The following is a 14,401-nucleotide window of genomic DNA, read 5'->3' as shown; positions in this document are numbered from 1 at the left end:
TAGATAGAAAGACAATGAAGAAGAGAAATACAGGATAGCTTTGGGAGGACCTAGATCAATACCCAATGGCCTCTTCTGCCTCTTCAAGAGGACTTTTTATAATAATATCAAGGGTCAGGACAAAAGACCTCCCTCTTGCCATCAAAGCATACTGCACAGCCAAGTGCAGACCCTTCCAAACACCTAGTAACCACGCCCGTGGTCCCATCATCCCCTTATGCAGCCCTGCTGGGTAAAGCAAGCTCAGATTCTTGGACCCTAAGTTCTCACTAGGAAACCTCTGTGGGTCTCTACACATTATGAATGAGATAGGAGCCTCCTCATTTGATCAGTCCATCTCTCTCTGGCTATTTGCTCCTTCTGTCTCTGCTCCTATAATCCTACCCTGCATTTAGCACCATCTCCCCATGTGATCTCTGCAGAAAGGCTATGTGTCTGAATGGACTGAAAGACAAAGTTCACCAAGGGGTGGGCGGGGCCTGGTGGGAACTCATCTTGGACCTCCTTCCTGAAAGGCAGCAGAGGATGAATGCTTACTTCATGTCTGGCCAATCCTTGGACTGGTCCTGACTAGTTTGACTAGTTTTTTGTTCCCTTATCTGGCAACTGTGACCACAGTTGCCTGTCTCAGACCTGTTCTGGGGTTTAAGAGGTCCAAGGTCTTTGCATCTAAAAAGCCTGATGTTACAAGATATTTGTTTACACTATGCAAAGATATGTCACCTGATTCATTTAATAAAAAGCTAAATGGCCAATAGCTAGGCAGGAGGTATAAGCAGAACTTCTGGACAAAGAGAGCTCTGGAAAGAAGAAAGGGGAAGTCACCAGCTGGACGCAGAGAAAGCAGGACATGCAGGAGAGGTAAAAGCCACGAGCCCATGGCAGCATGTAGATTAGCAGAAATGGGTTAATTTAAGTTATAAGAGCTAGTCAGAAACAAGCCTAAGCTAAGGCCAAGCTTTCATAATTAATAATAAGTCTCTGTGTCATGATTTGGGAGCTGGCTGGCGGGACAGAGAAAGACTCATTACAGCCTGACACATGCATAGTTCAAACATGATGTTATTCTATGAGTCATTTTTTCCTTAGGCTCTAGGCCTGCAAATCTCTCAAGGACTAAAAAAATCTAGAGTTGTTCAGAACCAACCCTGAAGGATCCAGATCTAAGGAGGTGTGCAGTGGGGCCTGGCATCTGCAGCATAAGATGCCCCCTAGTGGCTGTGATGCGTAGGCTTTGGAGAACTATCTGGGACCCACTAGGGTACCCATACTAGAATTACTACCCAGTCCTTGGCCAGCCACACTGTTTCAGGGGTAGGACACCTGACCTAGGCCATCCAACTGGTCCTTCTAGATGCAGCCCACTCCCTACAGAGACTATTACTAGATCATCCAATGGCAAGCCTGAAACTAGCTGTCAGTAACTTTGGGATTTTATGGATGAAAAGATAAAAAGGTCACGTGGAGAGGCTGAATGCCTCCACAGAAACCCCTAAGTAGTCTGTTCTCATGAAGGCTTTACACATTATTAATTCCAGTTAATTTAGGACTGTTCTTCAGAATAATTAGCATTAAAAGCATCTCATCCTTCATTTCCAACCATTAAAGATATGATTTGCCCAAGGTCATACTGTCAGCAGAAGGGGGACTTAGGAACCCAGGTTCCACGCCAGTCTTCACATCAATGAAGTCTGTCCACAGCGCCAAGGACAAAGGGGCTCTTGAGCCCGTCCTGGCTCTGCAACAGAGTGAGAGTGGCCTGGGGCTCATGTATCAATGGATGCTAAACATCTTCACTGAAGCAACCACACATGTAAATGAAACACAAGGGCCTCACAGGGTCTGCCTCACAGGAGCATGAGCTGCATGAATGGCTATCTTGTGATGTCCTCTGCCTGGGGTCTGACAGGCACTTGGTAACCCCTGTTTCTCCAGGAGAATCCAAGGGCTTGGAATTCCCCATTTGCCCCCCCATCATTGTAAATAGACTGGAGCTGAGCACATATTCCACAGGGTGAGTGAACAATCTTTTCTGGATTGTCCTAGGCTACACAGGGCTACTGCTCATGTGGCTACACTCTTCCCTGCAATAAGCTAAGTCTCAAAGTTTAGGCCTAAGCCACTAAGCCAGGGAATGGTGCCCACTAGCGGTGCCAGGATGGGTGACCCCTTCTGCTTTGCTCATGTGCATAACACCTGCCTGTCTCCCAGATACAGCCCTTCCGTGAATCCACCTGCCTCTGGCAACTGCCCCGGGTAGATCCTCCCCTGCCTACCCTCTTCTAGTACACCATTATTTCTTTGGATTGATCCAAGCACAAATACTGGACATGACCCAATCCTGTCTTGGGAAGGCTCTTATTTTGTAAGCACAGCATTCCAGCATTTTTCCCTGGCCATTCCTGCAGGGGCTGGCTATCCACAGTGCACTTGACCACATACCAGTTGCTGATGTCTCCCCCAGAGGTCCCCTGGGGGTGACAGGACAGCAGTGTTCTCAGCCCTGGGAGAGCACTTCTACCATTTTAATGGCTTAGTGTCACTCGTCTTCATATGATCCTAAGAGATTAATTACATGTATGTTTCCCTTTAATATCACCCTCATCAACATTTCTAAGCAAACTCCACAACCTACAGGACTCACATTCTGCTAACAACGAACAAAAACAATAACAAAATAATGAAACTGAACTCGAACTATGGCTCAGTTGGTAAAGTGCTTGCTATACAAGCAGGAGCATGAGGACCTGAGGTTGATTCCCCAGAACTCATGTAAAAAGCCAGATATAGCAGCAGCACATGCCAATAATCCCAGCACTGGAATGGGTGCAGATAGGGGTTCCCTGGAGCTTGCTGGCTAGTCAGCCTAACTAAATTGGCAAGTTACAGGTTCACTGAGAGAGAGTCTAAAAAAATAAGGTGAAGAGTAAGTGAGGAAGACACCTGATACCAACATCTGGCCTCCATTCATTTGTGTGATGCTCACCCCCAACATATATACACATGTGTGCGTGTACACACACACACAAAAACAAAAAACTAACATTATGTGGGAGGCCAGCTCCCACATTTTAAAGGGTTCCTATGAGGAGGAGAGATAGAAAGATAGCAAAGAGGAGGAACACAGAATAGCCTTGGGAGGACCTGGATCAATACTCAACGGCCTCTTCTGCCTCTTCAAAAGGGCTTTTTATAACAATGCCAAGGGGCAGGACAAAAGACCTCCCCCTTGCTAGATCAAAGCACACTGCACAGCCAAGTGTAGACCCTTCCAAACACCTGGTAACCATGCCCGTGGTCTCATCATCCCCTTATGCAGCCCTGCTGGGTAAAGCAAGCTCAGATTCTCAGACTCTTTAAGTTCTCACTAGGAAACCTCTGTGGATCTCCACACATTATATCTTAAAGGAAGTTACCCTAATCTGCAAACATGACTGGAAACTTCATTATGTGAACACTTTTCTCATTGTGACTTTTAGCAGCTACCACCCAGGACAACCCAGGACCCCTGTGCCGGTCCCTTTAATGACTAGTTTTCACAGCCTCATTGCCTCATCTGATTAACTTGAACAGATAGACCTGCCTTACCTTGGCCAGGGCAGCATAAGCAAGTCCGAGAATTCCATTCCATTTAATTCCAGGCAAAAAGAAATTCTCGGACTCAAAAATAGTGGCAATATTGACCAGGAAAGAGCTGTTGAAGCCTTTTGGGATGGTGACAATGTCCTCACCAACAAAGCCAGTCCAGCTTCCCTGTGTGTACTTCACAGTGACATCAAAGCCCTTGGGGTAATAAGTGCTGGATCTGCAAGAGAAAAGAAGTTTGTGGTATTCTGTCTATAGGCCTCTGCTCTTTGAGCCACAACTGTGGCACAGCCAGTCATCATGGTTTACAGTGGTCCTATACAGTCTATAGGAAGTGATGCTCAGTAGAAAGCGGTATCCATGTTGACTACGGCACCATTCTCATAAATAATATTAAGCCTCCAAGTCAATTATGTATAAGCGGCTGCTGGGTATTTGGGAACAGGCAGGCAGGAGAGAAATTTCCGTCTACACTCATCGTCTACAGGGTGCTCCTAGTCTGTTTGCTTTCTGCCCACACTGTCAACTTCAACACCGTTGGGAGCCTCTTACTGAGCACCTCTTCCCTGAAAGGAAACCATCCAACCTGGTGTCAATCAGCTAGCAGCATGGCTCCATCACCATGCCAAACTGACTGAAGAGAGAACAGAAGCATACAAGTCAAGTTCAGAAATGCCCGCAGAATGACTTAGCACAGGAGTTGGCACACCTTTTCTATGAAAGGTCTATAAAGTAATGTTCTTGGATTTGTTCACCTTGTCATCTTGGTGGCAGGTACTGAGCTGTGGTGCTGTATCAAGGGAATGGCCATAGACCATACAGAAGCAAATGAGTGTGGCTGTGCCCCCAATAAAACTTTATTTATAAAAACAGTAGCCAGTCAGATTTGGCCCACTGTCTATAATGGTGGACCCTTTGAACTAACTAGCAGATCAGCTGTTTTCCCCCATCACTTCCCCAAGCTGGGCTTTGAACAGTGTTTTATTTTCATCTCATCTAGGCTTCAGCATGTTCCTTGGAATAAGAACCTGAGCTGGCATCACATCTACACAGCATGTCTTTGGGTTTCCTGCAGCTGCCTTACATGGATAGTTCCATGCCACTTGCAGAGAACAAAAAGGCAGTAAGAATTACAGTACCACAGTCCACATACAAGCTCACTCACTCACTACCTGTATTATTCTGGAACAAGCAAATTGAATTGTGTGCTTTAGTCCTCTAATATTCTAGAATAAACCGGGACTGTACCTCCTGAGACTACCTATGCAGACTGGAAAGGTTAATGTGTGACAAATTTAGAACAAAATCCTGGCTCCCAACAAGTCTGCAACAAAACAGCTACAATTAGTGTAATTATCAAAGGGATTCCTAGCTTTCTCCAATTTATGAGCTACCATTAGAAAACTCAAGGCTGTTCTAGAAAATACACCTATAGGATGATATTGCCGAGTATCCTAAACTTAAAGTCTGAGTGCTTCTTAAAAAGGGGGCAACCATTCCTGATGCAGAAGATAACTCAACTATGAGGGGAGAGGCAGAAGTGTTGTTTCAGATCCCTGGGCAACAGGCTTCTAAATGGTTCAATGCTGTGATCTGGACCAGCACTGTCCAACAGAACCTGCTCTGATGATGGTGCTGATCCATGTCTCTCTCATTCATTATGGAAGCCACATGCAGCTACTGGAATGTGATGGTGCCAGAAGGCTGAACTTTTATTTCATTTCATTTAGCACTAATTAATTTAAATAGCTCCACATGATCAATGGCCACCCCTGTAAAAAACATTTTCTGAGAGAATGGAGGAAAACTCTAAATTATAAGCTCACCCTCTTTGGGGCTCCTTTACTGAATTGGAGAGAGTAAGGGGAAGCCTGGGCAGCATCATGAGCAGCCCTGCAGGTTATTAGCATATCTCCAACACTTTAAAGTGATTTCTGCATCTTCATTTGCTAACATCCTACTTTTCTGACACTGGGTTTCTGCTCTCACGTGCTTTTCACATTAATCACGTCAGGAGAAAACGCTGGATGGGCAGCACATGCAAGGCCTCCATTCCAGATGCTCAGGCATGGCAAACAGTCAGGGATGTGGGTGGCCAGGAATGAGTCTTCTCACAGCAATAAAAACAGTTTGAATGAGATGTAGAAGACATTCTGCCTCTGTTCAGAGAGTTCAGGGAAAGCAGGACTAAAGGAGAGAACAGTTGAAGCCAAGAACAGAACTTCAGTCCATCTTGTCTCAAGAGAAAGCCACCATTGTTTCTAGAGAACATGGAAAAGGCGGAGTTGCTGACTTCAAAGGCGAGTCTTGCATCAGCTCTAGTTCTCCTGAGCCACCCCACCCAGCGTATGCTGAGGCTCCTAAAGGCTTCTTCATAATATTTCTGTGCACATTGCGGAGTTCGGCACCAGTGGACTTGGTGATTTGGACCTTGTGACTTGTCAGTGATTTCAGAAGTCACCAGTGAATGGATGGGAACCTTGAGCTTGGCCTGGTGGTTCAAGCTCCCAGGCTCCAAAGAAGCCAGCCCCTGATAGACAGGTCAACCACAGACAGTCTTGAAAAGTTATTTGGGCAACCAAGAGAAAGAACTGTCCCCTACTGCATGTGAAGGCATCTGTGTGTCCCTCTGACCTCTTTAAAGACATCACCAGGTGGTCCTTCAGTTCCCTAAGCTCACTTCCAGGCATCCTTGCACAAAATGAATTGGTTCATTGCTTCAGTGTTTCTGTGAGTTTCACCCCAGACAGAGTGCAGGAGTGAGGCAACGTTAATAGACAAGCATGCTTAGGCTCCTGAATGACAGAGGCTAAGTGAGGCACATATGGGATCTTTCACCAAGCCAGTTTCTTGGAGGCCATTTTATTGGCTGAAAAGAAAATGCATTTGAAACACATGAAGCCCTTTCCCTGCTGCTGCATAGTTACACACTGGGACATCCAACAACTGCAGAGAGCTGGGGACAAGTCACACAAATGACTCACAGTGGCCCCTCATCTTCCATAAATCAAAGAGATCTTCTCAAAGAACCCTGAGCCAAATCTCCAATTACTGCACGATGCTTCAGGAAGCACAAAACCCGAATATCTGAAGGCTGGGGACTTGAATCAGGCTGCCATGCCCAACCAGGAGCCTTATTATAACGAAGAAATCAGAGGACCAAGTCGATACTCAAACACTGCAGGGCAGGGGGCCACATCTCCACAAAGGCACCTTTGTCAGAGATCCAGAAGGAAAGAGACTGTTCTCTGGCTTCCATCAGATACAGTGGTTAAAAAAACCTCACCATGGCCAACATCAGCAAAAGTACTAGACAAATGATAATTTACATGGAGAGCAAATATTCTTTATAATAATTACGTCTGCATTGACTCTAAGTACAAACAATTTCCCACCAATCTCAGTCTTCACCAAGGAGAAGGCGGAAGTGGCAGACAACACAGAGGGAAGTCCTGCTTTTCCTAGACCTGGGTGTGTTCTGCCGTTCCTCTTTTATTTACTTAAAAGTGGGGGACATAGATCTGAGGTGGCAGAGCTGAGGGGGTGTCTATGTTCTTTTGTGGGCTTAGCAGGAAGGAAGGCTGACCAGTCACAGCCAACAGTGCAAAGCCCAGGAGCTCCTGTTGACTCAGATGAAGGCAGGCCTGAGAAGCCCAGCCTATTGCACAGGATAAAGGGAATTTCTGCCCACCTCCCACACACTGGCTAGAAACACAAAGTTCACCTGAAGGAGGAGCACAAAGCAGGGAAAAAAAAAAAAAAGGAGACCTGCTGGAGCCTGAGAACCACAGTTCATCCTAACAACAGACACAGCAGGAGGTCCGTGAGAAAGCTGCCATCCTGTCTGCAACTGACTCATGAACACTGAGTGATAGAGTACACAGCATCAGCAACAGTAACTTTTATTTACCCTGGCACATTTCAACAACTGCATGGTCTTGTCAAAGGATGCCTAGGTGCACTTTGGCCCTGATGGCGCTGAGAATGAAGCTGCCAAGATAGTTGCCTCCTGGCTAGAAATTGCCTTTACAGTGCACCATCAGCATCTATCTGTCCACATCACCCTGACTCACGCCAGCTCCAGTGTTACAGCTTCCTTCTTGTGACTCTTATGCCAACAGATGTGTGATAAGGAAAGAACTACTGCACTGCTGGGAGGGTGGGCTATGCACCTGCCTCAGATTTGTGAGCCTGGACTTCCTAGTCTGCGAGGGGAGTGGGTCTTGGAAGGGAAGGTGCTGCCCTGTTTTGGGCTATGCCTGGAATGGTGCAATCCTAGAAGAGGCAGGACATCTCTTAAAAAACCCAGAACCATTCACCTGCCACAGGGCTTCCTCAAGTCCCCTGGGATGCATGTGGGTGGAAAGCTATCTGTGTGAGCCAGGGGCACCTCCCTTTCTCATTCATCCTAAGTATCATGGGCAGATTTAACACACATTGGAGCATTAACTAATACATGAATGGAAGGCAGTTGACACTGTATTTTTAAGCTCATGAAAATTCTTCTTCATTTTAGAAAATCTCATCAACTACCCAAGATAACCAGGTAACCAGTTTAAGCCAGTTGCCCAAATGGCCTCCACTGGTTCTGTGTTGCATTGGGCCTGCATCCACACTGGTGTGAAGCCTCCAGCCTCCTCTGCATGCCTCTCATTGGGCATGCTCATATCATGTACTGAGTACTTTACTCACATCACCTCATTCAGGCTTGGTGTAGGGTCCTCCCAATACTTGAGACCAGAAGTATTTCAGATTAAGTTTTTCTGGAATGTTTGCATATACATAATGAGATACCTGGGGAAGGAGACCTACTCCTAAATGAAAACTTGATTTGTGACACACACACACACACACACACACACACACACACACACACACACACACACACATACACACCTTAAAAACGTAGCCTGAAGGTCACCGCATACAGTATTTTGGTACATTTGTGCTGTGACTGGCCTGGGGTCAGTAATGGAACTTGCCACTTGCAGGATCTTGTGCCTGCTCAAAGCATTTCAGGTTTGGGGGTATCTCGGGGTTTTTGGATCAGATATGCAACACCTGCATTATTTCAGACCCGTAAGAATTATGGATGTGGTAGTTATAAAGTCTTTGATCTCATGGAGGAACATTACAAGGCATTTGTGGCAAGGTGCCAGTACTGGGCTAAGGTCTGGAAGCTGGAATTCAGGAAGACTCCTTGCTCCTTTATCTCCCAGGCTACAGGGTTAAACATGAGAGGTCTATCCTGCTCCAGTGCAGCAGTCCAGAGGGTGTGATGGAAGGGGGTAAGGGCCATATAGAGTGAATCACCCACATAGGGTGAACCACCAGTGTGACCAGGACAGAACAGCAAAGCCACCAGAACCCAACCTGCTGGCACACACATAACCCAACCCCACTGGCACACACACAGAAACTCCACCCACTCCACACACATGATCACAGTATAACAATAACTTTTGGGCATGTTGTAATCATCTTGGGTCCAAAATAATCACTGGCCAGGTGTTGTGCCTGGATTATCAACCTGATATTTTATCGCTATGTGGAGCCATACAGAAGCTCTATGTTTCTTGAGGGAGAGGCCAGCGCTATTGTATTGAGGTGTGGTGAGGTGCCACCTGGCACAGGCCGTCACTGCCCTCTCTTCAGCTGTGCAAACAGGAGACCCTGACATTCCTGGCACCTGAGTGGAGCCTGATAGGCAGTGGGTGGGACACACGTGGGTGGGCTCGCTCTGCAACTACTTTCCCACACTGTGAAATGCAGCTCCTGTGGGACCAAGAAACATGGTGAAATTCCATAAGGCAAATTTCCCCAAGGCTATCAGAGGTACCTGATATAGATTCCCTGGAAGGAGAAGTGCACATATTGTGTGCATTCATTTACACACATGTACACACACAAACACACACACACACACACACACACACAGATACACAAGCATACCACATGTACACAGCTCCCTTGAAATGAGATAGATGGTCTTCTGGCTGTTTTGTTCTAATACATTTGCAAAGATGTCACCCCAGGACACACCCCCAAGGCCAGTCACCAAAGCTGTGGATTAACCACTCACCTCTCTGAGTCAAAGTAGGAGTCTATGTAGGAATGTGGGGCACCTGCCACAGCGAAGTTACTGCTTCCAGTGTCCACAAGAATCTGTAGCTTTTGTTTTTTAAGGAGAAAAGAAATGGAAAGCTTCGAGTTATTTGAAGAAGTACAAGGCACAACAATTTATTGATTGGCAAAAACCAATCTCCCTACTGATTTAGGGAGAAATGTTGTTAGAAAATGACATATAAAATTATATGAAAAACCCAACACAGCTCAGGAAGACGTTGTTATAACAGAGCCAAGTGGGATCTGCCTCAGATACACAGAAACCTTCCAAACAGATCTGTTAAACAAGGGGTGGAGGATTTTAAGTTACACAGCCAGTTCCTTAGTCACTCATGGAATTTTGCTCAGGTTCATCCCTGGCTGAGAAATTCTTGCTTTTCCAACTATTTCTTGGAGTATCAGATCACCATGGTCTCTGTTCCCCAGGAACCTCCCTCACTATTGGCTTTTCCTTCATCTCCCTGCTGAGTCCCCAAAGACACTCATCACAGTATCTCCTTACTAGAATCTATTTTCATTTCATGGGTGTTTTGCCTGAATGTATGTAAATGCACCACATGTGTACCTACTGCCCGTGGAGTTCAGAAGAGGGTGTCAGAGCCCCTGGAACTGGAGTTACAGATGGTTGTGAACTGCAGTGTGGGTGCTGGGAACTGAACCTGAACCTGGGTTCTCTGAAAGATCAATCTATGCTGTTGACCACTGAGATTTGCTCCAGCAAACAGCTTTATTAAAGTCTAATTTTGGTGTAATGAAAAGGCAGTGGTGGATGTATGCAATCCCGGGACTACAGAGGCTAGTGGATTGGAAGCTAATCTGGGCTACACAGTGAGACCCTGTCTCTAACAAACAAAAACTCAAGTTGCCAGAGGTCTGATGGTGAGTTTGGACAGGATCTACACCCAAGCCAAGACATCTGTAAAACCCTGATTATCCCTAAATGTCCATTTGTTCTCTTTGCCCTCTTCCCTGGGAGATGTCACTTTCTGTCTTCTATTAGAACAGGTGGGCTTCATCTGCTGTTCAGCATTCTGTAACCATGTGGTTTCTTCTATTTTGGCTCAGCTGCTTTTGAGATTTTTAGATGCTGTGGAGTATCTGCTCTTTTCTTTCTATCACCAGGCTGTCCATCACTTGTCTCTGCTTCTCCTGATGGGCAGCTGAGGTACCTCTAGCTTCAGGCTGTTAGATAAGGCTGCCTGGACATTCCTGTCTTTTTGTGGATGTGTTTCTGTTTCTCTTGGGAGTAAAACCTGCTGGGTCAGAGGGTAGATGCCTTTAAATAAAAAGCCACAGGAACAGTTCCCAAGCCTAGATGCAGGAGTTGTACCCCCACGGCAATGTGCTATGGTCCACTGGGCTCATGTGCTCCATGCCCCCCAATAAAAGTCAGTGACCCTGGTCTTTTTATGTTTAGCCATCTAGTGGGTGTGGGATGCTATGTAATTTGCAGCTACTTGGTGGTTAATGACACTAAGATGTTGCCCTGTATATTAATCGTTTGACTCACCTCTTTAGTAAACACTAGTCCCCAGAGGGTGGAGTGTGCTATTCACCCTCTCACACCTCACATCTATCCTCAATCCAGACATGGACCAACTGCTTAGTGAATAAACACAGACCTTAGAAACAAGCACAGACTAAATATTAAAGGTTTTAACATTGGAGTTTAGCAAACTACAGACAATGCTATTAGGTAGGTGAGTTTTTAATCCAAGACCACTCATCAACAATTTAACTCCAGCCCCTCAGCTTGGCCAGGCCCAGAACTTTCTCTCACTTGACTCAGTTTCCCTACCTTCTCCTGGACCCCAGGATTCCGCCCTTGCTGGGTTTCTCCTACTGACCCTCTCTCCACTTCACTGTCTGGCATTCTCTGCTGGAGTTCGCACTCTGCCTCTTAGACCCTCAAGGACTCTAGGGGGTTTTCACCTGCTTGCAGTGTGTTGATGTTGGACTCACCTGCCCAACATCCCTGTCCCTGTGAGTGGAGCAATGTTTAGAAATGGGTCAGAAGTGATCAAGTTAAGACAAAATCATTAGGTAGGGCCCTAATGCAGCACAATTGGCCTTCTCTGTGAGAGGAAAATTCTCATAAAGAGAGAGGCACAGGGGATGCCATGTGATGGCAGAGATAGGGTGGACCAGGAGCTAGAAGAGGCAAGGCAGATCTACCTTTGCCTCAGAAGAAATGGTCCTGTCAACACCTTGATTTCAGATGTTTAGTCTCTTGAACTCAGAAAATACTCCTGGTGTTTTAAGCCACATAGTTTGTGGTACTGTGTGGTAGCACCCAGGAAATAAATATACTTGACCAGAAAGGAATCTGCCAGATTCACAGGACTTTGCCATCTCAGTTAACAGAGTCCTGTAACATTTGCTGAGGGTAAACCTTCAATGTCTTCCCTCTCGTCCCTACATTCCACCCAGCACCCAGTCCTATTGCATCCACCTTCTGGTTCCACTCACACCTGCCCACTTTGTACCACCTCCATGGGGACCATGGTGGCCCATGTCATTGCCATCTCTTGTCTTTTCCTAACGGGTCTCCTCACCTTCTTCCTCACTCTGCTCCCAGCCAGACTGCCTCTGGCCTGTTAAGTCAGAGCCTGTCACTTCTCCGTTCTTCTACCATTATCAGAGTCTAAACGAAAGTCCTTATGATGAACACCAAGCTGGTCTCTGATAAGCCTTACCTCATGCCACACCAGCCCAGCTGACCACCAGGTTATCCCTGGAACCCACGATCCTGTGTACCCATGTGACATCGCACTGCTTCTCCCAAGACATGTTGATAACACCTTCTTAATGGTGTGGTCCTGGCCACCCCTTTGAGCTTCCATCCCTGTCCCTGCGCACACCACCCTGTTCCCTTTCCTCATTCCTGCTCCTATGGCGCTACTGGTCATGTCCAGCCCAATAGCTGCAGAAAGATGTTCTATAACATCCACCACGTGTCCAGTGCACTACAATAACATGTTCAGCCTCTCAAAGGCTCTCCAAGAACTGTGATATCATCACCCTCATGTCACAGGTGGGGAAACTGAGGTACAGAGAGTCTGACCTTCTCAGTTATAGTGGCAGAATCAACGTTAGAGCCCAGCCAGTGTGACCCCAAATGTACTCTTAACCAACCAACTTCTCTCTAGGCACAGGAGCTCTGTGACTCACTCCATCCTGACATTTTCATTGGCCTTTCATCTCAGGACTTTCTCTCAATGGCAAGGCCTTTTGACATTGCCTCCCATTATGTCTCCAATGTACAGAAAAGAGCCAGGCACCAAGTAGTCACTTGAATAGTCATTGAATGGACAGTTCATTTATTCTCAAAAACACTAACTTTGCCCTTGGTACAGAGGTGAGACGAACTGAGAAAAATAAGCATGCTGGCCATGGAAATAGTCTAAGCATAGAAAGCTGTCGAGCTTGAACTCTGCAGGGATGGTCTGGGGCTGCTGGCTTCTCTCACCTCTAGAGTTGTTTGGATTGATTTCAGATGGAAAAGAATGCAAAATAGATGTGTATACATGAAATTCAATTCTTCAAGCCAAAACTTGATGTTCACCAGTCCCAAGTTCTGAAGCTACAATAGGGATTGTATCTGAGTGTCTCATAAACATACAATGGCCACCAAATAAATATCCATTTATACTCAGTTGGTTATGGCATCTAAGGCACTTGGTTCCAGGACCCTCTGCAGATATAAAAAATCCACAGAGGCTCGAGTCAAGACATAAAATGCCATACAACTGGCACAGGACCTATATACACCCCCATATACTTGATTTATTTACATTTTATTTATTTATATAGAAACAGGGTCTCACTCTGTAGCCCTGACTATCCTGGAACTCACTATGTAAACCAAGTGGGTCTCAAACTCACAGAAATCCACCTCCCTCTGCCTCCTGAATGCTGAGATAAAAGGCATCTGTCACCACACCTGGCCTCTGTGTATGTGTGTGTGTGTGTGTGTGTGTGTGTGTGTGTGTGTTTGTGTGTGTGTGTTTGTGTGTGTGTATCTGTGAACATGTATGTGTGTATACGTGTGTGTGTGTGTGTATATATATATATATATATATATATATATATATATATATGAACATGTTTGTGTGTACATGTGTATATAAGTAAACATGTGTGGAGGCCAGAGGTTAATGTCTGGTGTCTTCCTCAATTGTTTTCTGCTTTAGTTTTTGAGACAGGGTCTCTCACCAAACCTGGAGTGCCTTGATTCAGCTGGGCTGGCTGAGTAATCAGCCCCAGGGATTACTCGTTTCCACTACCCACATCCAAGGGCTGGAGTTATTAATGTGCACTACTGTGCTCAGGTTTTCATGTGGGTGTGACAGATCCAAACTTAGGTCCTCATGCCTGCATGGGACTTTACCAACCTAGCCATCTCTTTAGTTTTACATTAAAAAAAAAAAATTTGTGTGTGTGTGTGTGTGTGTGTGTGTGTATGGGTGCCCATGGAAGTCAGAAGATGGCGTTTAATCCCCGGAGCTGGAGTTACAGGTTGTTGTAAGCTACCTGACATGGGTGCTAAGAAATGAATTTCTGGATGAACAGTGAGCACTCTTAACTGCTAAGCCAGTATATCATGCCATATATATTTCTAGCCATGTAGATCATGCATGTGTTTGTGTGTGTGTGTGTGTATGTGTGTGTGTGTGTGTGTGTGTGTGTG

The 14,401-nt window shown here is 45.9% G+C and overlaps 1 protein-coding gene across 4 annotated transcripts in view; it reads right to left on the bottom strand.

The window, feature by feature from the left end:
* The window catches only part of Bace2 (beta-secretase 2), a 102,833-nt gene that overhangs the window by 48,452 nt on the left and 39,980 nt on the right, over window positions 1-14,401 (bottom strand). For all 4 annotated transcript variants that reach the window (XM_052741335.1, XM_052741336.1, XM_052741337.1 and 1 more), the window contains exons 2-3: window positions 9,668-9,756; window positions 3,589-3,805 (exon numbers count right to left, since the gene is read on the bottom strand). In XM_052741335.1, coding sequence (XP_052597295.1) covers window positions 3,589-3,805; window positions 9,668-9,756 — 306 coding nt within the window. The remainder of the gene's footprint in view (window positions 1-3,588; window positions 3,806-9,667; window positions 9,757-14,401) is intronic.

This window comes from Peromyscus californicus, unplaced genomic scaffold, assembly GCF_007827085.1.
Source record: "Peromyscus californicus insignis strain IS unplaced genomic scaffold, ASM782708v3 Scaffold_16__1_contigs__length_79575227, whole genome shotgun sequence".
Taxonomy (NCBI): domain Eukaryota; kingdom Metazoa; phylum Chordata; class Mammalia; order Rodentia; family Cricetidae; genus Peromyscus; species Peromyscus californicus.
This window is presented reverse-complemented; position numbering and strand designations above follow the sequence as displayed.